This window comes from Centroberyx affinis, unplaced genomic scaffold, assembly GCF_046629955.1.
Source record: "Centroberyx affinis isolate AG114_WGS23_722 - 3 ecotype Tasmania unplaced genomic scaffold, CSIRO-AGI_Caff_v1 ptg000159l_1, whole genome shotgun sequence".
Classification (NCBI taxonomy): Eukaryota; Metazoa; Chordata; class Actinopteri; order Beryciformes; family Berycidae; genus Centroberyx; species Centroberyx affinis.
The window spans coordinates 103262-129954 of NW_027278856.1; the positions used below are offsets into that span (position 1 = coordinate 103262).

At 42.4% G+C, this 26693-nt stretch overlaps 2 protein-coding genes across 2 annotated transcripts; one reads left to right on the forward strand and one right to left on the reverse strand.

Annotated features, from left to right (window-relative positions):
• Nucleotides 1-269: 269 nt before the first annotated feature.
• LOC139655756 (serine-rich and transmembrane domain-containing protein 1) lies at nucleotides 270-9667 on the reverse strand. The gene is made up of 2 exons (XM_071533118.1): nucleotides 9419-9667; nucleotides 270-769 (listed from the first exon to the last, which is right to left on the reverse strand). The coding sequence occupies exon 2, from the start codon at nucleotides 766-768 to the stop codon at nucleotides 427-429; it is 342 nt and encodes a 113-aa protein (XP_071389219.1). The 5' UTR covers nucleotide 769; nucleotides 9419-9667; the 3' UTR covers nucleotides 270-426.
• Nucleotides 9668-23357: 13690 nt separating this feature from the next.
• Nucleotides 23358-26301, forward strand: ccna1 (cyclin A1). The gene is made up of 8 exons (XM_071533116.1): nucleotides 23358-23516; nucleotides 23644-23863; nucleotides 23965-24077; nucleotides 24514-24740; nucleotides 24927-25131; nucleotides 25295-25408; nucleotides 25977-26110; nucleotides 26250-26301. The coding sequence occupies exons 1-8, from the start codon at nucleotides 23358-23360 to the stop codon at nucleotides 26299-26301; spliced, it is 1224 nt and encodes a 407-aa protein (XP_071389217.1).
• The last annotated feature ends 392 nt before the right edge of the window (nucleotides 26302-26693 follow it).

Below are 26693 nucleotides of genomic sequence, written 5' to 3' on the forward strand. Positions count from 1 at the left end.
TTTCTCAGGTTCATTTGTCTTAATCGTTAAGAAAAGGCTCTCACCCCTCAAGACCTCTTCATCACACTGTGAGCTATATTTCCCCTGTGCCTCGGGAAGAGGTTAAAAAGTTTATTGAATTCCCTCACACAGCCAATTGCCTGAACACACCAGAATTAATGGGCCATCGGGATTAGAGTATGCATGCATGGATAGTAATGCCACCCTGTCAGCTCCCTTGAGGGTGTGTGTGTGTGTGTGTGAGAGAGAGAGAGAGAGAGAGAGAGAGAGAGACAGAGAGAGAGGAGAGAGAGAGAGAGTTTGTTTGTGTTGCGTGTGTGTGCATGATGTCCTTCACTGCGTTTGCATGTAAGCACACATACACATGGGAATGCACATGCCCTCGTGTGTGTGTGTGTATGTGTGTGCGTGTGTGTGTGCGCCCCTTCAGTTGGGCAGCGAGGACACGGTGGACCTCTGAGAGGAGATGCTACAGATCTCCATGTTGGTGAAGGAGCTGCCTCCCTCGCTGCTGCAGTCAGGGACAGAGGAGGAGGAGGTGATGATGTTCTTCAGCCGGTGGAGGGAGATGATGAGCAGCGTCAGCAGGAACACCAGCAGGCCCAGGAAGATCCACACGTAAACGTAAACGTTCCCCTGCCGTCCCGGCGACGAGGCGGCCGCCGACGTGGAGACGGAGGTCGGGGAGAAGCGGAGGAAGGTCCCGTTGTCCCCCGGGGAGATTCCCGTCTCGTTATGGTCCACCAACGGGACGTCCATCCCTGACATCCTGGTTGGTGTTCCAAGTGGATGTGCAGGAGAGAGGGAGAGCATGTGTGAGGTTTATTGTAAAACAGCAGAGACACAGTAACAGATGCAGTAACTTCACACTACACACAAATGAATTGATCCGCAGGGGGAATTCTCTTTTTGCTTGCCCCTGTCTGCAGGGAGGTCAAAGGTCAGGGTCAGCTACAGAACATCACCCTTGGAGCTGGTATGGATTCAGTGTCTTGCTCAAGGACACTTCAGCAGGACAGATGCTTGTTTGTCACAGCGGCTTGAACCCATGTCCTCCCACTCACCCACATCTGAAGGGTGAGCTCCCAACTCACTAAGCCACCCTACTGTCCACTTGTTCAGAGTGAGTGGCAGCCTGTGTTCAAATGCCAGTTGTAAGTATTTTAATTTTGAAATCAGTTTTGTATACTTTGACTTAGCCAACAGTATCTGATTTGTCCTGAAGCAGACTACTAGGTAGTCCATGCAGATTACAAGATAAATGGAATCATTTGCAGATAATCTTTGATGCAGGTCTGGTGAGGCCAACAGTTTACTTAAGAAGCACTAGAACCAGACTTCTGTCAAATAGCAGTTGCAAACACTAGTTTTGTTTTAATCCACTTGGAACAGCAGATGGGTGTGATTTGCTGCATCAGGAAAATTCATGTAGTGTAGAAACATAGACCAAATTGACTTTTAAATACTTTCTTGTGATTGACTAAACTTTCTGGCACTCGGGCACTTTGCTGTTGCTCTGTATGGCAAACTCCACCCACTGTTTGGTGTAGGTCTGAGCAGAGCACATAGATGAGTCTTGGCAAAAAGTATTGGCATTTGCAACAAATACATTGAAGCGCAATAGGTAAAGGAAAGGCAAGAAATGCAAGTAATGCAGCTCAAAACTGTATAATAGAACAGGACAACTCCAGTTCCTTGAGGGGGTTACAGTGAACTCAAATTTAAATTTCACTATTATTTCACTCACTACAGGTAAACACAATGAGAGAATGGTTTCCCTGCCCCTCTGCAATTCTTTACTACACAAATAATTTTGGATGGGGTTCTTTTGGTCAAAAACTTGTCCAATGCGGGACTGTGGTCCACTGCATGTCTATTAAGGGTCCTGCACATGAAAAAATTGGAGAGCCCCTGCAGTTGAACACAGGAAAGCTTGTACATTATTTAACTGTAAGACTCTGTAATGATGTGAAATTCCCAGTCAGCGTCGAAACAGCAGGGGGAGTGCTTGTCTTAGTGAAAGCCTCTCAGGCTTTGTGCCTGGAGCTGGCTATGCTCATAAATGTAGGGCTTCTTATCTGATGAAATTAAACATTCATCATCACTCCTCCTAATCAGCTTTTACAGAGACAATAGAGAGCCGACCCTGCGCCTGCACAACTGTGCCAATATTTGTGCATTGAATATAAATACTGCTACAACTCTATCACTGTGCGAGAGAAAATTGACTACATGATGTGACTGATTAAGAGGGAAAGGACCATGCACAGAACATTTTAATGTAGGACTGCAGTTTAGAGTCTGAGGGAGAGAGAGAGAGAGAGAGAGAGAGAGACAGACAGACAGACAAAGAGATTTTTTGAATTTTAAAAAGCTCATTTATTGACCTCTCCAACTTACAAATCCATTCAGAAACCAATGCATAAGTCAGCAATTAGATTGCACGACCTCCACCCAGAGAGCGAGAGAGTGGAGAGTGAGAGAGAGAGAGTGAGAGAGAGAGAGAGAGAGACAGATAGAGAGAGACAGAGAGAGAGAGAGAATGGAGGAGCGGAGAGCTGAGGCTGTAAGGTGGCAGTGTATTTGGGTTAGGCCAGCCTTGTGTCTTGGCTTGATCTATGACAGTGGAAAAAGACACTTCAAAGGGAGGAATAATTCACCGTGGCCAGAATGAAAGCGAGAGGTCAGCACACAGTCTAATGCTCGCTGTGGAATGCGCTCATTTTTCTCCATCTAGCTCCAGCTTTCATTCCCTTCTCTCTCTCTCTCCTTCCTCTCCATTTCATGGTTATGCATTTTTTTCCATCCACTGTTTGTTTGCCTGTCTAATTGCATTATATTCAGGGGGGGTAAAGTCACCTATATTCATTTTACCCACTCTGTGAGGCTGGGTAGAGCTGGGAATTTGATGGGAGTTAGGGGTTAGCTACAGTAACTGTGTGGCATTGTGGGAACTAAATGTATTTTCTTAATCTGTTATTGAAATAATGTATCTTTTGAAGTTTAAGCAATACGCCATGTCCCCAAACTCTTTTCTTCTCCGCTTACTCCCTCCCTTTCATTCGCTTTCTTCTTCACCCGGTTTGTCTCTCTCCCTCTGTCTCTGGATGGTAGAGATGACAGGAACTCTGCTCTCTTTAATTCACAGCCTACTATACCTTCAGGGAGATACAAGGCGTAATGAGATGGGATGAGTTAGGCTATTCTCTCTTTTTGTCTCCCTTGTGTGATTGTGCGCTCTCTTGCCCCAACTCTGCTTTCTGTTTCAAATACTCCCACTTCTCTTCCCGGCTGAATGAAAAACTCCCTCCCTCCCTCATGTTAACTCACTCTTTGTCTCTCTCTCTCTCTTGCAAAACTTGCATTCTTCCAGCTCAATTTTGTTTTGAGTTCAGAGTTGAAGTATTGATATTCACTGCATGGACACACTGCCCTTCCCGCCTCACTCTCCTCTCATCTTTTCTATCTGCTCTCTTTTCCATCCTGCCTCTACCAACATGCTTCCCTTCCACACCTGATTGAATGTACTATGTTTTTTCATTATCTTAAAGCCATTTTGATCTAAAGACTTACGCTTAAATGCTTGAAATGTGTTTCTTAGACAAATATAAATAGTGAAGTTGATGCCTATGTATGAATTTCTTTCCAAAACCTTCCAAAGCCATAATCCTTTCCAATGTCTTTCCATTGAGGCAAAGGGCGGCTACTTTAAAGAATCTAAAATATAAAATAGTTTTGATTTGTTTAACACTTTTTTGGTCACTGCGTAATTCAATTTGTGTTATTTCATAGTTTTGATGTCTTTACTATTATTCTAAAATGTGGAAAATAGTGGTCCAAACATTTGACTGGTAGTGTAGATTTTGGGTAGATTTGCATATGTTTATAAAGAATTTGACTTGCAGATGGAGAAACCTTCTTGGTCAATTACATTTCAAAATCCAGGTCTGTTTTACTCCAGTGTTTACAAACATTACAAAGTGTGTCTACTCACAGTTGTGTGTCCTGTTGAAGTGTCACTGAGCAAAACACAAAACCCCTACTTGATTGACCCCTACTCATTGTAAGTTGATCTAGATAGCATGGATGTCATGGCTACATGCCTAAAATAAATGTAAAATATTAATATAAACAAACCTGTTGCAGCCTCAAAATACATGTACAACCCAGTTCTTGTATAAAATGATAAGAAATAAAATATATATGTATCTTCAACCCAATAAATCTTATCTTATCTTATCTTATCTTATCTTTACTCATTTTAACCTATCCTATCCTCTATCCTTCTCTGTCTTTCCCACCTACTCTTACTCTCCTGTTCAGTATCAGTTGTCGTCATTGATGTTACGTTGTTTTGAAATCTGTAATGAAGCTTGCTCATTGTGAGCTGAAGTGGTTGATAATTGTGCTTAATGATGCTTTTTGTATCCAGGCAACAAGGTATTTTCGATTCTTTTTCAAGCTAATCTACTTTGAGGGGGCAGGCCAGTCCCACTGAGGCTGAAGAGGTCACACACACACACACACACACACACACACACACACACACACACACACACACACCTATGCATAACAAATACCGGTAGTCTTTAGTCTTTAGGTTTAGTTGCAAGTGTAACAAAGACAACACTAAGGTTAAAAGCCAAAGTTATACATTTTTATTGAGGAAGATTATATCAATTAGCCAACATGTTATTATATTATTACATGTTAAAAATTACGTGGCTTTTTTTTTGTTTTGTTTTAGGTAGTAAGAAGTATCGGCCCGGAAGAGTGAAATCATTTTTCTTCAGGGTCAGTGATCTTCTCCTTTCTCTGTTTCTTGCCGAAGAGTGCAGCCATGTATCCACGCTTCTTTTTCTTTTTTTGCTGTTGGAGAGAGAAACAGAGATTATCACCACAACGTAAATAGAAATATATGTTAGAAAGCTTAAATCTTAAAATATCCTGTCTGTCTGTACCTGAAGCTGTGCTGCTGCTATTTTCTCCTCCTCCAGCAGTGAGATCTTTTTGTTCATCTCCACCTCTTGTTTCTGCCACTCAGCCTTCATCTCATCCATCTTCAACTGGCTGGTTTCCATCCACTGAAGCTGAAGGGTCTCGATTTTATTTTTCTCAGAGTTGTCCCTTTCTGCCAGTTTTTCTTTGAGGAGTTCAGCGCCTCGGGCCAGGAGATTGGCTCTCTCTTCATCCCACTGGATGTGGTAGGTGGCCAGCTGATCTTTAGCCTCATTTCTGCTCTTCTCCACATCCTGAAGAGCAGATTTGACTTCTGTCAACTCTTTGGTCAGCTGAGCCTGGGCCTCAAGAGCATTGTTCTTTTTGACACTGATAGAACGTATAACTCTTTGGAGGGTGTTAAATATGGGCTCCATCTCTTTCTGGGCAGCAAGCGCCTCCTCCTTCTGATTAAAGAGAGTGTTTTTCTCTTTCTCCCACTGGGTTAGGTTAAGCCTCACTTGCTCTTGAGCTGCTGTAACGACAGCCTGGCTGGACTTCAGCTGAGCCTCAAGCTCTGAAATGGTGGCTTTGTCGGACTTCAGCTGGCTCTTTAGCTCCAGAACGGAGGCCCGATTCACCTCAGCAACCTGTTTGCAGTTTTCCAGGTTGAACAGCATCATCTCCAGCTGCTTCTTGGTGGTCTTGCTCTCATGTTCCATCTTCTGCAGGCTGGACCTCATTTGCTCCATGGCAGTCAGGGCCTGTTGTTTGTTATTGAGGAGACAAGCCTGTTTGGTCTCAGATTCACTTAGGCGTGATCTCAGCTGCTCCTCCACCTCCCTCTGGGCAGACATGGCCTTTTGAAAGCCTGATGACATGACCTGTCTGTTGCTCTGCCAGTCCTCGATAACAGAATCTAGGCGATCCTCTGCCTTCCTCCGAGAGGCGATAGCCTGGCTGGTCTTTGAATGCAGAGAGTTGACATTTCTCTGCCACTCTTTGAGGCCAGACATCAGCTCAGCCTGAAGGTCGGTGACTTGCTGCTGACACAGTTCGGCAGCCTCCTGACTGAGTGCCTGCTGATGCTGGGACTCATCCAGCTGCTTCTTGAGGGCAACCAGCTCGTCCTCCAGACTTCTGCATTGGCGGCTCCACTTGTCTCTCTCCATCTCTTGGTCCTTCTCCATCTGACGTATACCATTCTTGAGTTTCCCCATGGCGTCATGCTGAAGGACTCTCTTCACCTCGCTCTCTCTCAAGGCAATCTCGAGCTCAGACACCTCAAGACTGTTCTGCCATGCTGCCTTCTCCTTCTCCCACTCCATCCTGGCGCTCTCAGCCTGGAGCTTGTCAACGGCTTCCTGCAGAAGGGTTCTCTTCCTTTCACTCTCAGTTAAGGCAGCTTGGAGGTTATCGATCTTATTTTTGTCCACCAAGGGAAGCGTCTCCCGCTTGACGACCTCTAAAGCCTTTGATATTTTCTCCCGGGCCTTGGATAGCACTGCAGTGCGCTCATCCAACTCGGCTGCCTTAAGCTCGTTGTCCTTCATAAGTTTTGTGGCTTCCTTCTCTCTCTGCTCCACCTTTGCTTGTTCCACCTTGACTTGGGCATATGTCTTGTCCACCACCAGTTTATATTTGCTGACGATGACTCTTTCCTTCCAAAGCTCCCTTTTATCCTTATCAAACTCCTTCATGAGCTCTTCAATCTCCACAAGCCGCTCCTCAAACAGTTTAGTCCTCTGCTGAAGTTTGATGTTAAGCGGGTTGACCTCCTCCTGAGCCGCCATGTCCAGCATCTTCCTCTGCTCTTCCACCTGCTCACTCTGCTCCTCGCCCTCCTTCATTTTCTGTTCTTCACCCTCCTTCATTTGTTGTTCCTCACACTCATTTTCTCATAAACTCACTGCTAATCTTCCTCTCATTTGTTTCTTCTCAGTGTCTTCTGTTTGTGAAGTTAGTGACTGCTCTGAGCTGCAGATACATTCTGGTGCTCATGCCATAAAGGCTGATGATGTCATAATACTGCCAAAGAACTGTTTACCATACAGCTATATCCATACTATTGAATAGAGTAAAATGTTTTTGTTTTGATTCAAATGGCAAAATTGATCTGTCTTTGTCAATTTTATGATCTCAAAATATATGTTCGATGTTGCCATGAATGAAAGTGTGGAACTGCCCTCCAGCAACTGCTATAATAATATCATAATAACCAAAAATATAGTAAACATTATTTAGGTTCAGGGAACAAATTGTCAGATGTGGTATCTATCTGTCTGTCTGTCTGTCTGTCTGTCTGTCTGTCTGTCTGTCTGTCTATCTATCTATCTATCTATCTATCTATCTCTTCTCTTTTTTGTTGTTTTTTTGGGGTGGGGCATGTCAGTATATCTTGAAGATTGAGATGGGTCTGATTTTATATTCGGAATGATACAATTTACAATTGTTTGCACTACAGGACCTTTTTGGGTTCATAATTGTTTGTCCATACAGGACCAAACATGGATAACCTTATGTTCTCTAATAATATCTGTTTCTAATAAAGGCCTCTCATTTGTTGAGGTAAATAAATGCCCTGGCTGTTATTGGAAGTTTTATAGTAGGCTACACATATTTGCCTGTGCACACATTCTCTTCTCTATTCTGTTTTGTTCTGGTATTAGCAGTTCCCTTCATGAATAATGGACCAGGATCCATGTGTGGCAAAATGTCATGACATTTTGGCCATATTCTTGTGTGTGTGTGTGTGTATACTTCCTCATGCTGTATTCATACCACATAGCTGAACAGGGAGAAAAACTGAACAAATAGCGAAAATACCAAGTATTTTCAACGATATGCGCGCGCGCGCACGCACGCACGCACACACACACACACACACACACACACACACACACACACAAATAGGACGTCAAGCAACAGATTGCCACGAGATCAGACTAGTTTGAATTTGAAGCATGTTCAGCAACCTGGGGCTCACCCATGCACCCATGAATTCCAAATCAGCTCTGTAGCCCTTAATGCCACAGAGAACCAATGACGTGTATAGGTGAATGTCAGAAATATGATAAATCTCTGCATGAACCTCAGAAAAAGTGACGTTTTCAACATACTCTTTACAGCAGTGGTTCTCAGCCATTTTACAGCAATTCCACCAAAAATCCATGTCACTCCAGTTTGGATTGTTTCAAAATGTATTTCTACTGTATGTCATTTAAATGCTTGTTTGATCGCATGTAAGTATCGGTAACATGCCAATAAACGTTCCAAAATGAGAAACAGAGGAACCTGGTGGGAACATGTGATCATGCCAGTTTGTTTGAATTTTCATGAATCTAATATTATAACAACACAATAATCTAATGTTTTTAAGGCACACTCAGGTCAAGAACCACGGCTCAACTTTTATCTAATTCTCTCTCAGATATTCAGTATATGAAAGTGGGGATTGACGGCCAATTTGGAGTGAGAGCTCAAAAATATAGTAAGGGCTAATTATAACCAACAGCAAGGTTAAGCAAGGAAAACAGACAGTCAGAAGTAGCGATCATTATGAATAGGATCTATCGAAGATTTTTTTGGTCAGTGGCCAATGCAGATAATGAGCTCTTATGCTTTGATGTCTGTGTGTGTTTGTGTGTGTGTTTGTTTCTGTCTTTGTCCATGAGTGTGTGCTTATTTGTGCTTCATTCCTGTGGTGAAGTGTATTTTTGCACCTCATTCTCATATCTGTTACAGTAATTACTCCTGATACAAGTGAATGCAGTTGGCAATGAATTTGATACTGACTCTTAGTCTGTGTATAGCTCATTGTAAGTCTGTGTTTACTATTATGAACAGGATGAGTCATACGTCATTTTAAGCAACAAACCCTGGTCTGTGGTCATTGCTTTCTGAGAGGACACTTTATGTGCTCTTCTTTTTTTCTTTGAATGCCGGGGCACAATTGCTCCCTTCATATCTCGCTCCTTCCCTCTCTCCCTCCATCTCAACCGCCATAGGAAGCCCTCTCATTTCTCAAGCTGGTGAATGAATGGATAAATGAATTCCTGGCCCCATCGTTAACCTCGTTAACTGGGTGCTACAACTCAACGGCTGACAAGTCTCATGAACATTTCTATCTCCTTCTCTCTTCTTTTCACTTCTTTTCTGCCTTCCTGACCGTCTCCCTCCCTGTGACAGACTGTAACTCTCTTTGTTCTCTCACTCTTGCTCTGATGAAGTGGGGAAAGTGTTGTGTACTAAAGTTGTAGAGAACTGGTATAAGAGACTGATTACTTTGAGGGGAATAACGGCTCTTTGCATTCCTCTCATTCACCAGGAATCCCCTCTTAGTTGGCATGATAGCACATAAGATAGCCACCATCCCCGCTCTCTGTCTCCCTCCCAAAACAATCTGACACATTTAATCTAGAGCAGCCTGAAGCATCCTATGGCACACATTGTATCATGAGTAATAGATATAGTTACAGACCTGTTTGTGTCTGAGGCAGATCTTCCTGTCTCTCTCACGTCCTCCAGAAATCCATTCCGTTCTGGTTCGTCTTTCAGCCCAACAATCCAGCTATATTGCCCCCGAGATCTTCTCTGCCAGACTGTCCGCTCTCTCTCTCTCTCTCTCTATCTTACACACACACACACCACACACTCAGACACACTTTACACAACACACACAGACACACCGGAGGCACTACAGCTGGAGCAGACAGTCAGATCTGGATCTTTCCTGTGAATGGACTCACATTCAAAAAAGAGAGAAGGGAGAGAAAAAAAAAACATGCGTACACAAACACACACTGTGAGTGAGAGGCTGCAGATAATGAGTGATACAGCTGTTTGTACTGGAGAGGAAAGGAGAGAGAGAGAGTGGCGCTCACTCTAAATGCCTGATGCACCCCCACCCCCACCCGCCCCACACACACATCCCCTCCACCCCCCTTCTGTCTCCTCCCTCTCTCTTCTCTCTCTCTCTCTGCTGTACATCACCTTTCAATAATTATTACATTAACTGTCAACCCTGTTTCTCTGTTTCCATGGCTGACCCTTGATTTCATTTGGTTAATTTTCCATATGCAGTCAGCAATCTAATTATTGATTAGATAGTTATGGGCAGACAGATAGATAGATAGATAGATAGATAGATAGATAGATAGATAGATAGATAGATAGATAGATAGATAGACAGATAGATAGATAGATAGATAGATAGATAGATAAATAGAGAGATAGATAGATAGATAGATTAAGTATTTGGTATTCCCTACACACCCTGACACTCTATACACGGTCTTGTGTTTGTGTGTGTGGCTATGTATGAGAGTGTGTGTGTGTGTGTGATGACAAGTCTCCTGTCTCTGTCTCTAATCTCAGTGAAGTGCGTCAGAAGACAGTATCCAGCAGTGAGAAATGACTGGTTGGCGTTGCGCCGGCATGTCTCGACTCCCCCGACGAGACCCTGAACTGGCAGATGAATGACAAAGGCCAGGCTGAATGAAACAGCCGCTCCACTCCACCTCTCCTCTCCTCAGCACAACTCTCCCTCCTTCATCTCACCGGACCTCTCTTCACTCCTCTGTCCTTCCCTCTCCGTCTCTCCTCCTTTCCTCTCTTAACAGTGTATTTTAACAACAGCTAAACAAGTCTGCCATGTCTAATGTGTAAAAATCTCTTTACTTGAAATTAAATTTTATCTAGCCATTTTTGGAAAACAATGCTGCCTGAAATTCATCAGTCAAATAAAATAAAACACAATTGATTAAATCCTCAAAAGCATAACTATTTTGTAAACAAAGGCCTTACGATGACTCATAACATTTATAGTCACCCATTAGGTGCTTTACTTTGATGCCAGCAATTATTTTGTAAGAGTAGGCGTCAGTTTTTTCAGTTTGTTTATGGTAGATATCTCATTTTAGAATGAAACACTTCAAATAAAGGTGTTTTTTTGTTGTAATTCTCAAGGAACATTGTTGGGATATTAGGATTTCATCCAAAGGTAATGCATTCCATGCTGAACCATGCAGAAAGTATATGCTTTCTGGCAGCATGAATCCAAAATATCCCATAGTTATGTGTGTGCACGCTTCTGAATATCATGTGTAAGCTTGTTAGCAACCTAATGGTATTCATGAAGGTGTTATTTGTGTGGCAGATGACACCTGTCCCTGCTCTGTGAAGGGGAAAAGGCGCCTCCTCCTCCACAGATGCCTCAGCCTGCTGCCATCTGCCCGCTGCCTCAGACACCAGAGGGGAATAGCAGCGGAGAACAGAGAGAGCAGAGATGAGAGGAAGATGACTCTATCCCAGATCCAAGTCCGGCCCTCGCTAACACGGCTGGCGTTCAAGTGCAATGTGGACAAACATTTGACTGCTGTGAAGAGGTCTGGGATTCAGCTGGGGAATATATTTTTAACAGATTCAACTTGAATCACCTCAAAATAACCTCACGTTTGTGGTTAAATATTTCAGCGAGACTCTACAGCCGGTTTCTCTGCTGTTGACAGCGTTGAGGGAGAAACCAAGGACAGTGAGGAGGAAGAACACAGCACATCATTTAATTATTCCAATAATTATTTCCCCTGACCTCCATTCTACTAATCACAGTCTGCAGGCCCGCCTCTCCACCTATATCGCAACATATCCCGAGAAACACTCATATTCCCATGATTCCTCACTTCCAACAGAGGCTAAACTGGGGATATGTTCCGCAATGCTAATTATGGCTGCACAAGCGTATGCGTGCAAACTTGTGTGCTTTTGTATCGTGTGTGTCTGTGTTTGTGTGCACGTGTTTGTATGTGCGAATGTGTGTGTATTCATGCATGCTTTTGTATCGTGTGTGTGTATTTGTGTGTGTGTGTGTGTGTGTGTGAGAGAGAGAGAGAGAGAGAGAGGACTGAAGGATGGAGATAAGAGCTCTGGCCTCGGCTGGCTTTTGTCACTAATCCCGGAAGGCGAGGAAGTGGCCGCCGATTCCGTGTCATTCCCTGATATCCCAGCCTGTTCTGATTCCATGCCATCCCAGCGCTGCCCTTGTGAGGACAACAGTCTCTGCACTGCATGTTAATGAGGGGGGAGGCATGCAGCAACAGGCCCTGCATCTGCATTTGGGGGATTATTTTGGGTAAAGTAGGGAGAGGGTGGGGTGGGGGGTTGAACTGTGAACAACGATAGACTCAGAGATGATGGACAGGCAAAGTGTCAAGACGTTAAATATGTTAAAAGTCCATTGCACCCTACTGAGTGAGAGGGAAAACTTTGATGAGAGAGAGCACGAAAAGCTGAAGATTCCCCTTTACTCTCCCTCCTGCTGGCGGGAGCCATAATCTCGGAGAAATAGACAAAATATATGTTGTGAGGAGTCATTTGTGATGTTCCATTCCCTTTTCAAGGGTTTTTGAAGATCACACGTTGGCCATAAATATGCCCGGCTTTTCGTGTCATGACAGTGGCATGCCAGTCAAAATGATCTCCACATATCCGAGGGCACGGAGCGGGGAAAACATACCGAGGCAGAACAGTGGCACACTCACACATGCGAATGACGGGAGAAGAAGGGATTGTATTTGCCCGGAATAACAATGAGAGAGACCACAGTTGAGACAAAGCAGCATATGTATTGTCTTCAAAATATCCCCCACAACTGGGGAAACAAACACAAACAACAACACACACGTGCAAGGCCGCATGTCTGAATTCTGACTATTGAACCGTTAGAAGCCTCATGGTTGCAGAGTGAGTTAAAACAGACCCAAAACTGGACTCACACCTTTTCGAGACCACATTCTGTTCCCCTAAACCCTTTAACACTAATAGTCTTTGCAATTTTGCCCTATCCCTTGGAAGGGTACACTCTAAATTCATGAAAGAGGAGAAGAAAGGAAAAAATGTCCTCAAAGTCGGATTCATTTGAATATATGAATAATTTAGTGCACCAAAGATTCGGGGGCCCTTAAATTGCAAATTTAAAAAAAAGGAAAAAAAAAACCTTACTCTTCAGAAATTCATAATTCATGACTTCCATGGCTCAGGCATGGAGAGATTGGGAGAGATTTGATGCTCAGAGAGGTTAGCCATAGGTAGAGGATAAAAAGAAACTCAACAACTCTCCTTCCAGCACAATTACTGAGCGTCAGTTTCTCTCTCTTTCACTGTGTCAGTTAGTCAGTGAATATCTAATGTGGTTGACTTTACTCTCTCTCTCTCTCTCTCTCTCTCTCTCTCTCTCTCTCTCTCACACACTGTCTTCCTCCCTAGATGACTCTGAATAGTTAACGAAGAGAAAAAGAGGCAGCAAACCCCAAAAAGTAAACAATTAAACTTTCATCAAAGGTTTGTCGCATCATTATGGTTATTGCCACATGCTGTGATATTCTATAAAGTGAGCCTCGGGCACTCCGGTTAGATTGGTTAGAGAGTCTCTGTGTGTCTGTGTGTGTGTGTGTGTGTGTGTGTGTAGTGGGTCCCGGTCTAAGCAGCATCATTATCCTGCCATCATAAGAGACAGACAATGAGAGCTCTCAGTCTTGACATAGCGCCCGTTCCCTAGGAGCTCATTTTCTTTTCATGCCCCTGGCTCATTACAGTGATGGGCTTTTTATTAAAGCAGATTGGCACTACTCTGAAACATAACACCCTGAAAAATTACAAATGTTTCTAAATCATATTCTTCAACAAAAAAGTCCTTTGATTAGAGCAAAGAGCAGTATTAAAGGATTATTCTGCTGGAAAAAAAGGCATTGAAAGCTCATTACACACACCAGAGGCTGTGTGAGAAACCTTCAGTAGAGGATATATTAGATAGATAGATAGATAGATAGATAGATAGATAGATAAATAGTACCGATGGGACAATATGTTTATTTCACAATACGATTCAATACTCAATATTGGCTTTGCGATTCGATACAACCACAATACGATTTAATAAATAAAAAGTTGAATGACAATAAAGTATGACTGTGCAGAATTACGTTTATTTCTGAACATAAATGACAATTTAAAAATGTAATCACAAAGTGCAAATAATATAATTTGGATGAAGAGCTTGTGAAATTATGATGGGCAAGCTGTCTCATTTGTGATTACTGCAGCAGAATAAAATGGATCAAATATCACGACTCATTTTTCTGTCCCATGTAATGTAATGTCACATTTTTGCATTGTGATACACTGAATTTTGGCATATCGTCCCATCCCTAAGAGACTGATGGATAGACAGATAGATACACAGACAGACAGACAGACAGACAGACAGACAGACAGATAGATAGATAGATAGATACATAGATAGATAGATAGATAGATAGACTTGAATTTACGTCATTAGGATTTATGCCGGCTAAAAACTCTTCTCTACAAATAAAAAGGCGAACTGACTGGTTTACCCCCTCTACATCCCTCTGCACTACAGAGTTATAAACCAGCCGGTGCACCGCAGACTCCTCAGGGGGAGACAGTGGTTAAAGTGTAATCAGTCTCGGCTGTCGATAAACGTTGGTCTGAGGTCCTCTCACACTCTCAATATCTACAGCCAATCAATTGGTTGTATGCTGATGGTGAGTAAAAGTTGGGGGCTTCTATGGTGTTGTGCTTTCCCCCAACAATTTACTAACCTGGCTGGATAATTACTGACTCTTGTTTTGATTAGTGGAGGGATTGGGGGGGGGGGGGGGGGGGGGGGGGGAATTCACAGATAATGAAAGTGGCTGAAAAGAAAACGAGAGAAAGATAACAGGGAGAGGCAGTTTAGAAGCTAACACAATGCCTCTGCTAGTATAAAAATCTGCCAGCAGAAACCCAAGTATTACACAATGGAAATACCTAAATCCACAAAGCAGTGTCCCTTACTGAAAATAAAAGCTATGAGCCAGTAAAGTGGTGGAATTCTTTGACTGTCATAGGCTTATTACGTTTGGGTTGAATCATGATCAGTTAACAAATCCTCCTAAAGCTGCTGATGCCTGTTTCACACAAATTATAAATTTTTCTTCTCCTTGTCCTCAAAGTCAGCAGCCTGTTTCTGCCTCTCCTGAGAGTAACTGTCCCATAACGGATCTTCCTGGGCCCAGGGCCTGCATGGGATGGCCATCTTGCTTGTGATCTCTCCTGCTGGTGAGTGATGAGACGTGTCCACCTCCAGTTAGAGGATGCTCCGGGATGGCACAGTATTTTAGGGGTGATGCTTAAAACCCCAGCCCATCTGGCCCGAGCCTGTCAGCAGCAATACATCACGCTAATGGAATGGCAGCAGCCCAATGCTATCTGTCATACACAATCTGCATCTGCTTAGGGACTGGATGAAAAGGAGAGAGAGAGGGATAAAAAGGGAGAGAGTTAGGTCTCCAAACAGGTGCTGTGTGTGTTTGTGTGTGTGTGTGTGTGCATACATATCTGACTGTGCGTATGCGCGTGTGTTTGTGTGTGTATATGTGTGTGTGTGGATGCCTCAGTCTCTCCTCTCAGCAGAGCGTGAACGGATATTGATTTTATTTCGAGAAGCGAGAATAGCCACAGCAGGCCATCTTCTGTCTCCACTGGACCAAATAACTGAGGATATATATATTATTGTTTCTGCGGTACAACAGGGAGCCAAAGCTGTATTGTATCTCTGCAAAAGATAGAAAATTGTTCCTGATCATCATTGTGCCTTTGTCCTCTTTTGATTCATCGCTTTTGTTTGTTTGTTTCTCTCTACCTTTGGATTTGAGGCAACTGTTATTGACATCCATCTCAGCTCCCTAAACATTAACACGTTACACAAATAATCAAGCTGAATAGCTGCATGTGGCTGTGATATTGTGCACCAATAGTTTCATATGATATTAAAAACACAATACATTTTTCACTTTTTCACAACACATCTGTGTGTTGGTAATAGATTTCTTGTTTAAAGGGTTTATTCTGAAGAGGGTTCTCTTTCTCTGCTTGTTCAGTAGTTAACATTTTTATTTCAGTTTTGGAAGTAAAGGTTATAGTTTCATTTTGTAAAATGTTATTTCCACACATTCCAGCTTTCATTGTAGTTTTAATTTTAGTTTATTAAGAATAACATTGTTTCTGGCATCCCATTTCACCACAGACTCATTCCCTGATTCCCTCAAAATTAAATCATATTATTACACTGTTGAGGAAATTACATTATCATACCATTAACATTGTGACATTATGTGAATTCAATTTTGTTTAGTGAAAACTAACAAACCACTAACAAGGTGGTTATGTTTAAATAAGTGTCTGACATGTTGATAATAGCATAGTTTTATGCCGCCTTCTGTTGAAACAGTCATGCACTGCTGGTTTTGTTTATATGGTGATTTATTGGATTGAGGATTGATTGGATTGATATTGACAATATGTAGAGATTAGTTTTACATGACTTTTGAGGCTGCAAAAGGTTTGTTTATATTTGCAATTTGTAATCACTGGAGTCAAGATTTACAGACTTGTATTTTGAGTTACGATGGGTTAGGATTTAGTTAAGACATGGGATTAGTTTGGTAAAATGCCATCTAATCAAACCATCAAACATGGGTGTGAAAGTATGAATCATGACCTGAAATGACTTGTATCTTTAAATCTGGCAAAAACATATGAAGCTAAATAAATGTTATGATGACAGTTGACTGTAAGCTTTTTTCCTACCTGTCTACTGGAGGTAACTTGGACGCCGGCCTGATGATCAGCTCCTTGAAGTCAATCCACCTCTTGATGTAGAGAAACCCCTCCTCCTGTTACTTGTTCTCTTAAGACAGTGTTGTGAAGTTGTATGAACACCAGGGGGGTTTCTTCAATGATGTTTTGGCACAATGTGTGAAGAAGCTCTCTGTATTCATACCTTGGCAAGAATTAAGACAAAAACTAAAAACCCATTGGATTAGGAAGACTAAATATATAATCATCTTTACATTTGAAAAGTTTCATTGCAATGTTATCTATTATTATCTATCCATTTGGCATCCACATAAAAACAGTGGAGAAAGGTCGTCCAAGGTAGCTCACAGATAAATCAAAAAATAAACAGATAGGAAGTGCCTTGAATGCAAGAAGTGAAACTTTATTAATGCTTCACATAGGAGCACAAATGAACAACAGCGTATAAGTAAGCAAGGGATGAACACAAAAAAGGCTTATATACATGCAGCTATGCAACATGTTTCAAGGTCAAAGCTCTTCCTCCGGCAGTGTCCATCCATTTGGAACATTTTTGCTACCCAGTTATTTAAGAAAAATAAAGGAAAGAAGAAAGCATAGTTGTTCATGAGATGGTCCCACATGATTATAGCAGTGCAAGTCAGGATTTGATACCTGGAAACAAAATAACTTCAACCTTATATGAATATAACCACACACAGTATTTGTACAGCCTTAGATCTCACCTCTCTTACTTCCTTGCTGGTTGCAGAATAGTTGTTTTTACCACTCAGATTAGGATAGGTGTGAATGGCAGACAGCCTCTTCAGGATCTCAGGTCTCTGGACATTTAACATCTGTGGAGAATCAGAGAATTAGCTGAGAATTAGCATCTAGCTCAAACTTTGGATTATATTAGCTTTATAGAATTCATGTTCTTCAAGTTCAAGTCTATTTGCCATTTATAGGTACACACAATACATTCACTGGAGCTGAAATATACTGGTTTGGTTTAAAGGAGGAGGGAGAGTAGCCTACATTTTGCAATAGTAAACACATACTTTAATAAAAATACAGTAACATTAACTGTACGTATACAAAAGGAATAAAGCATTTGTTGCAAAATGTTGGTGATTATAAAGTGATGTAGTCACCATGAAAAACAGCTTTAGGGAAGGTATTAGGGGCAGTGGTTGGCTGAAGGTTCAAGAAGCAGGCTTGTGACCAAAAGGTTTCAAATTGGAATCCTTAATCCTCAATTGCTCCAGTGGAGCTGCTCAGTGGCCAACATTACAAGATTGTGGTTGCAGCGCCCGGGTCTGTTTATGTGTATTTGTGCAAGCCTCCAAACCAGCCCCTGTTGTCACTCCCCCAGGTCCTGGCTGTGAATCAGAATATGCTCTAAGTCAACTTCCCTTAGGGCAAAAAAGGGTAAAAATATTGAATTTATGCAACATTTAGGCATCCAAAATTAGTGGTTTAGACAAAAGACAAAATGAATGAATGGTGGCATTGTGTGCAGTGATTTGTTGATACACAAAATCAGAAAACATATTGTGCAGAGTGTTATGAAAAAAGCAAACTGAAATTCGAGTAGGAGCTGCTTTGGTATTTTAATAACTTCACATTTCACTGGTTTGCACCATCCTCATTCCTGAGGGGTTTGGGTGAGTCAAGGTTCTACAGTAATTTGGAGGATTAGATATCACTGGGTCCCAGTGCCATTAGGTGTCTATGTCGAGTTAAAAATATTATCAAAACTATGCACTGTATTTGTCATTTTTTGAGGTTGTACCGACAGTCTATATCCGTATGGCTATATAATTTGACAAGGCCTTTCTTTTAAATTTCTGTTTGACATGACAACATCAGTGTTAAAAACCCCAGTCTGCTTATTCATTGCAGATGAGACATCAAACCAATGACACTAAAGAGAACATCTGCCATCTAGTGGACAATTTAGAACCTGCAGGCTGTTAGAAGTCTTGTCTTATGTCACTCAAAAAAATTATACGCCTGCCCATTTCTTGCCTTTGTCTGACTTTTTTTTCATGTTTGACCATCTGTAACTATCGATAAATATATTTTGAGGAGATTAGAGAGTCCACTCCCCAAATTATATTATTCTCTCCTTCTTGAGACACAAAGAAGGCTGATAGGAAACAGGAGACACACATGGAGAAGACTGTGATGGGACCTACACCAAGGCCAGAGGGAGCACATGGGATCCTGGAGGTGGCGTCCAAACCACCACACAACTTTGGCCATCTTTAATTCTTCATTTACTCTTGAAACGTGGCAGTAGCAACAGCTGCTATACACCTGTTGCTACTACCGTGTTTTACGAATCATTATTAAGTGCTTTGAGAGACTGGTTCTTAGCATCATCCTACCCTCTGTCAGCCCTTGCCTATAAAGTGAGATGCCATAGCCTGTCTTCTACTCTGCCTCTTACAACATTTGGAATCACATGGAAACTACACCAGACTATTGTTCATCAACTTCAGCTCTGTTTTCAACAACATACAGTAGGATTAGATAATCAAGAAACGTCACCACCTTAGTGTTCTATCACCTTTCATCTCGTACCACTACTTTCTCAGCAACAGGCCACAGGCAGTCAGAGGAGACACAAAACTTTCACCCCCTGTCATCACCAACACTGGAACAGCCCAAAGCCATGTGCTCAGCCCTTTCCTCTATATCCGCTACAGCAATGACTGTCAAAGCCCAACCTGTCAGCACCTACTTCAAATACTGATGACACCACCATTCTTGCATTTCTCAAGAACAACTCACTCTGCCTACCAACAGCCCATAGCTCATTTCAACACATGGTGTGACAATAACTCTCTTCAACTCAATGTTTCTAAAACCAAGAAACTCCTCATCCATCCCCCCACGACCACACCAAATCATGCCTTCACCCCCATTCATCATTCATAGAGAGAGACTGCCACACACACTCTCAACAAACTCCCCCTCTGGACATGAACTTAATAACATACTGACATTACTGTACATTACATTAACGTACGATTGCACTACATTTCAAACATGCACTCTTTTGCGTATATTTTATGTATAATGAGCACGTAGATGGGGCCCCAGCACTTGGATAGTCAGCACCTGGTAGGCCTACAGTTAAGTCTCTCACAGGCCAACCCCAGAAAACCAGTGTGTGTGCTTGGGATAACAATGGGAGCAGCCAGGGCTCACTACACAGGAACTGGATTATTTCCCCCAGGCAATGTTTCCTTGGCCATTGCATGTGCAACCATAATGAGGGACAGCTTGTGTTCCCTCACTCTGGTTAGAGTTGGGGATATCAGGCTGAGAAGGGGAAAATGTTAAGTTGGCCACACGTGTGACAGCACATCCACAGCCAATGGTGAATTGTCGTTTGCCAGTGAGGAAAAAGAGAGGGAACTGAGAGTTTAGTCATAGTGTGAAGAGATCTTTGGTGGCCCATTGTATCTCTGCCAAACTTTATTGACAACTTATGTTCAGGGCCCATTCTCTACTTGGTGAGTTCTCCCTGGACAGAAGGTTTGCCTCCCCGTTAATGGCACCTGTGACATGATTCGTGTACAATGACAGAAGATGCACACAGCAGCACATTATCTGTTTGTGTGCTAGCCTGTGTAACTGCAGGGAGCGTGCCTCCCTGGTAGTTGACACTGTGGCGTTGTCTGTCATCATGGTGTTGTCATCATCAAACTTTGGAGAAAGGGCGGGAACTGTTTCACAGTCTTATAAGCCAAGAATAACTCAAGGTAATTTATATGGGTGTGGCAGACCTGTGATGGCCATTTGAGATTCACTGCAATCTGCTTGTGAATTGCTTTGAAATGCTTTGTGATACCACCCCAAGGATATGCCTATTCTCATGAGGGCTCTCTAACTGAGATCCTTCAGACAGACTGTGCAGAGATCACAGCCCATTAGGGCACAAACATCTGTATACAACCCAGTGTTGAAACTCCCTCATTTTCAACAGTGTGAGGGGGACAATTGAAATTAGTAATGTAATTGAACCATCTGACGGAGTGGCCTGATACAAGTGTCTAACTTCATGCCTCGATACTTTATGGTCTGCATAAGCATGAGGTAGTTTTTCACTCAATTTCACTCCAATGACTGTTTTCCCTATTATCTCCCTGTTCCTCATCTCATTTAGGGGTTCAATGCTTGCTCTGCTACTGGGAGCCTGGTACTCTTGGGCAGGGAACAGGCTTTTGAGGGTGACAGAGGTCCAAGACCTTGCCCTCTTTCTTCCTGAGGTCACAGGCCTGTTTCATGCAGATGACAGCAGACCTGAAGAGGGCCTTGGCAGGGTCAAACTCTGAGTCCACAATGTCATGTTTATCCTTATCCGACAGGCTGGACAGGTTAAGCCATAGTGACCTTTCTCCTGTCACAGTGAGGCCCATGGTACAGCCACAGTCCAGCTTTTGGCCCATATCCACTAGCAGTTGTGTGTGGTATGCAGCCGCAACCTAGAGTGAAGATAAAGCTCAGGCTTCTCCACGCCATCCACATTCACCCCAGAGAAGCCCATTACGAGCACTCTGTGTCTGTGCGGCTAGTCATTTCCTTTCATTTCCTTCCTTCATTTTCCAGGACAGGGGGACTGGCATAAGCTGCTTGGTTGATTTTGATCATATATCATACAACCAACGGGAGGTGTAGGGGCTGTCCCGCCCAGAGCTAGGAGGCCTGGCAAAACTAGGAAAATAAGGCCCAGGTTGGAAATAATTATCCTGCAGCAGGTATAGGCTGCAGCACCCCCACTTCAAAAGACAAAAATAGCCCATACTAATGTAAGATAGGGCCATGTAAATTAACCCACTGATGCATAAACCTCTTTTACTCAAAGCGGTTCCAAAAGGCATGTTGTTGTATACAGCAGACCATACTGTATACGACAACATGCATCAATTACAGCAGTCTCTGGGTTAACCTAAATACAAATCTGTAAAAACTAAATCATCTGTGGTTGTAAATTAGTTTAGATGTTTTGTATAATTCAGATTCTTTGGCACCTGGTTTTCAAGTTTTCATGAATAAAGTGAGCTAGCAAAAGGTTATGGCCAGTTACATAGAAATATCATGGTGATTCCCCAAACTGTAGCACCCATGACACACTCATGTACACATACAGCAGACTTAGAGCAAGTGTTACCCACAGGAATCAATATCAAGACCAAACGGAAGTCAAAACCAAAAAGTTTCTCTTTATCTTTCATAAGTGCAAAGTCCCAAATACAGGAAACATTGTAGAGATGGGCTATACACACATATCACAGGATCAAATATGAATACTGATGAGTCAGTGTATCACTGTTGCACACTACAGACCAATATCTGGTGGTTTGCACAATAAGGGTTCATTTTTACCCCTTCTGCAGAGACTTGTGGTAATCATGCAACAGCATTCTCAAAAAGTAAAAAAAAAAAAGTCCTAAGATTAATTTAAAATTCACAAACCACTTTGTGCTGGAATATTAAAATATAGCATATAACATATCTCTCGGTCTGTCTTATGAAAACTCTTATGCATTCTCGGGTTAATTAATCAAAACACCTTGCTCAGGTAAATCCAATTTAGAATGCAGGCTGGACTCACAGCGTTGTCCAATGACGAACGTCCGTTGCTGCGTTCGGACACGTGATTGGACAGAGCGCTTCGATGGAAACAGCTGATTAGTTTACAAGGCAACAGGTTATCCGGTTCTCTTCATCGGAAAGCAATCACAAAGCTGCTTTCAACCGCTTGACCGAAGGAGAGATCGTCGGTTGTTCCTGAACAGGCCACAATTAGGAAAGTTGGTGAAAAGCTTGGTAACGTTAGCCCGGTTAGGTTAACGTTAGTAACAGGTATCCCGTTCTCGGTTCCCGCGTAGATCAGCTAACCGATCTTGATTATGGTGAGTTTGCAGTTAGGATGCTAATTTAAAGCCGACAGGAAAACGTCGTTTGCACTGTGATGCACGGACATGATGCGCATATTTGCAGGCCGCTGATATATTTTGCTACCTCGTTTGTCTTAACTCGTGTGTTTTTAGCTGATGAATGCTGATACATTTGCTTCTTCTTGTAGTCATGGTAATGTTTCTTAAACGTCCTGTATCGTCCTGAGCAAACTCAAACCCATTCAGCATGGCTTTGCAAACTGTACATCCAATTTCAGAGACTGCCTAACCTAACCTTACTCATTTTACACTTCAATGGGCTGACGACGCATTAAGAGACACTTGAATTTTACTACTACATCAAATCAATACTCTATATTTGTATTACCATTGCTTTTGGTCTTACAGTTCTCTTTACAACCAGATTGGCCAATTAAGAGGCTAACAAAACATAACCTAAACTGTTTGTTCTTTTTGCCAGCGTACTATAACATTTTCCTACACATTTTTCATTTTTCTTATATTTCCCATCACTAGGATCATTGTGGGAGTTCTGAACATTTCCTTCTAATCAGATACATTTCAGTATGAGTTGACACATTTGTTTGACCTTGACCTGCTACACTGTGGTCTTGGCAAGTTTTGTCAAGAATATTCTGAACCCATTATAATCATAGTCTGTAGGATTTTATCAGGAGGAAAATTAGGCAAGCTCAATTCAAAGAAATTTGTTAGCATGTTGGATTATTTTGAAATGCCTGTATTAATTGGGTTGTCTTGGGAACATAGAGGGCAGGTGTGGCAGGTAGTTAAACTCGACCAGTGAAGCTTTTCTTCCTTTATCTTTTCCCATCTGCTTGTTTAAAGATGAACTTCAACACGAACGGCCACCTTGGCAGTCTCACCAGCAAAGAAAATGTTCTGACCTCAAACAAAATGGATGCATCCTGGGTGCCGAGGGCCAGACAAAGAACAGTGCTTGGTGTCTTGACAGAAAATGAGCAGCACAGTCGATCCCTCAGCCAGGTGAGTGAGAGGAGCACAGTAGAGTAGCCCGAGTCATTTTGTGCCATTTTCAACTCAGCCTCCATACACAGATCATTTAAGTTTCATCTTATTGTGGCGATCGTGTCTCATTCATCTTTCTCCAAAGGGAGGTCAACTCTCCAAACACAGTTCCATCTTGGACAGCTCCCAGTCCGCCTTCATCGGCTGTCCTTCCAGCTCCAGCTTCGATGTGCATATTGACGAGGCGTGTGAAGTTGTTCTCACAGCTTCTGGTGAGGTGGTGGCTTCTGAGGCTGACTTCCTGGATGAGGATGCTGCTGCCCTGCAACATAGAGATTTCAGACTCTTCCTGGAACTGAGTTCAAGTGAGACTACACACAAACTTCTACCATGCAAGTCTTTTTATTTTTTATTGTAATGCTTTTATGTTCTTTGCTCAATTGCTGATGACACTTGTGATTCGCAGGCTCATGCGCTGACACTTCTATGCAGTCCCTGCCAGATGAAGCCCTGTTAGAGGACGTGTTGTGTTTGTCAGAGTATGCAGAGGACATTTACCGACACTTGAGGGAGAGTGAAGTACGAAATTGATCCAACTGTTGCTGTTTACTATTTTGCCTGTAGTCATACTAATGTTTACATTAAATACCCTGTGAAATGGCATCTTTACTTCATGGATTTGATGCATTTCTTGTTGAAACAGGATGTTGGGGTGGGACATAATGCAGTGAGGGATCAATCAAAAGTCTAAACCAATGGCATATGATTCAGGGAGAGAAATATTCTTTGATGGGAGGGGTGGAATTGTTAAATCTGATGGGGTTTATTGGTTAGAAATTTATATTTACGTCTACTAGTGTAGCATGAGGTCACCATGAAAGATGCTCTGTTTTCCAGTAAGTAAAAGTAATAGGAGTTCATTTCATGGGAACTTTAAATGCATTGTAGCCATGCAGTATTGCTCATTAGTCCACTACAAATAGCTCATGACGACTGCTTTTGTTTCAAATGCCAGATGAAGTTCAGGCCAAAGCCAGGCTACGTGGGGAACCATCCAGAGATCACCAACTGCATGCGGATCATCCTGGTGGACTGGCTGATGGAGGTCAGCCAGGAGTACAAGCTTCGTAGCGAAACCCTGTACCTCGCTGTAAACTACTTGGACCGCTTCCTCTCTTGCACAGCATCTGTGAAGCGGGGCAAGCTGCAGCTGGTTGGCACAGCTGCTGTACTGCTGGCTGCGTAAGTGTGTGTTAAAGCTTTGATACTGTGCCTGTCCAATCCAGGGATTCATCATATTGATTTGTCAAAACCTTATTTAGTCATGGCAAGAATCCACCTCAGGCGGTTGCATCCATTTGAGAATTCACGGCAACTTGCAACCAAGAAGCACAATTGAAAAGTGTGATGTTGCCTGATCTGTTGCAGAAAATATGAGGAGATCTTCCCTCCTGAGCTGGAGGAGTTTGTGTACATCACAGACAACACATACACCAAGAAGCAGCTGGTCCGAATGGAGCATGTTTTCCTCAGGGTGCTGGCCTTCAACATGGCAGTGCCCACCACATACCAGTTCCTTCGCCAGTACATGAGCATCCAGTCTGTCTGCTCCAAGACAGACAGCCTTGCCCTGGTGAGTAAAACCAGCTCAACACATCAGATGAGATTGGCTTTTGTCCTTTGAATTTACATCTTATTGCCATGTTGCAATATTCTGACTTGGTGCTGTCAGCTTTAAAAGATGTAATGTTATATATTATGGAGGTTTTCTGCTGGTTGTGTTTCTTGCCTTTCAGTATGTGGCAGAGTTGAGCCTGCTGGAAGTGGATCCGTTCCTACAGTACGCTCCCTCTGTGGTGGCGGCTGCAGCCTACTGCCTGGCCAACTACACTCTCAACAAAGCTCTTTGGGTAAGCTTGACTGGAACATCAGTTTGAGTCAGACTCGTCACATGACTTGGACTCGAGTCAGACTCGGGTCACAGTTTTAAGTGCTTGAGACTTGACGCATGAAGAGAACTTGAGACTTGACTTTAACTTGTCCTTTGATAACTTGAAAAGGTTTTTAAAGTCTTGACAATAGATCTTGTATTTGTGTAAATGACTTTGATTTGAAAGTTAGGAGATTTGTTCCACCAGACAAGTGAATTGAAATTGTTTTCTCAATTTGTATGGAATGATTGAATTTATTGAAGTTGAAACTGATTATAGAAATCAAACTCAAGACGCACTTGCCAAGTTTTTATCCTATTAAAACGATATTGCATTGAGAAGTCCTAGATATTTAGTCTTCTTTAAGTTATTAAATTGATACTAGACTCTTAATTTATTCTGACCTGACTTTGTGTTCTACATTTAAACTGACTTGGATTTAACATGGTAATCTACATTTTAGACTTGAGACTTGGACTCGAGCAAAGTTGACTTGGTCACACCTCTGGTTTGAATGCTGTGGTATGTTTTCCTTTCCTTGTTTTAGCCAGATTCCTTGCATGCCTTTACCGGCTACACCATGGCTGAGATCCTGCCCTGCCTGAAGGACCTCCACAAGCTGCACTTCACTGCAGAGAGTCGCCCCCAACAGGCCATCAGGGACAAGTATAAGAGTTCAAAGTAAGCCATGTCTTGCAGCTGTTGTACACTGAGTGACTACTAGCCTTTTGGAATCTTCGTCTATGATTTTCAGTTTGTGTGGGTTGTTAATGCATCCAGGACATTTGCAATCCCTAAATATTTTTTTTTTTTTCTATAGGTATCATGGAGTTTCACGGATCACCCCACCTGCTGTCCTGCCTTTCCCATGAATCACTGCTCCACCCTTCCACTGACGCTGCTGCCAGAACATTATGAGATGAGAACACAACACAGCACTTGCATAAGCTTGTACTGTCAATACGGGGCATATGCCACGCCCCTCTGGACATTTTTAACTTTTAAATGGAGATATTTTATCATTTTAAAGTAGGTATCTAAAATTACAATAAAATTATAAAAACATGTTTCATGACTTCAAAATTCAATACCTGCAGGTATCAGTGTTTGTATGAGATTTTTAAGATGGTAAGTCATTAGTTTTAATATATATTTTTTTCAAATACTTGAATTTTTTTTTTCTTCTTGGTTCAGAGGCTGCCACTGAATCAAGAACAGCAGCTTTTGCATCTTGTAATTAAATCTTTGAAAGATTCTCAAGCAT

Coding starts and splice junctions, on each gene's coding strand:
- LOC139655756 (XM_071533118.1), bottom strand. CDS start 768: ATGTCAGGGATGGACGTCCCGTTGGTGGACCATAACGAGACGGGAATC.
- ccna1 (XM_071533116.1), top strand. CDS start 23,358: ATGAACTTCAACACGAACGGCCACCTTGGCAGTCTCACCAGCAAAGAA. Junction 24,078..24,513: donor GACACTTGAGGGAGAGTGAA/GTACGAAATTGA, acceptor TTCAAATGCCAG/ATGAAGTTCAGGCCAAAGCC. Junction 25,132..25,294: donor AGACAGACAGCCTTGCCCTG/GTGAGTAAAACC, acceptor CTTGCCTTTCAG/TATGTGGCAGAGTTGAGCCT.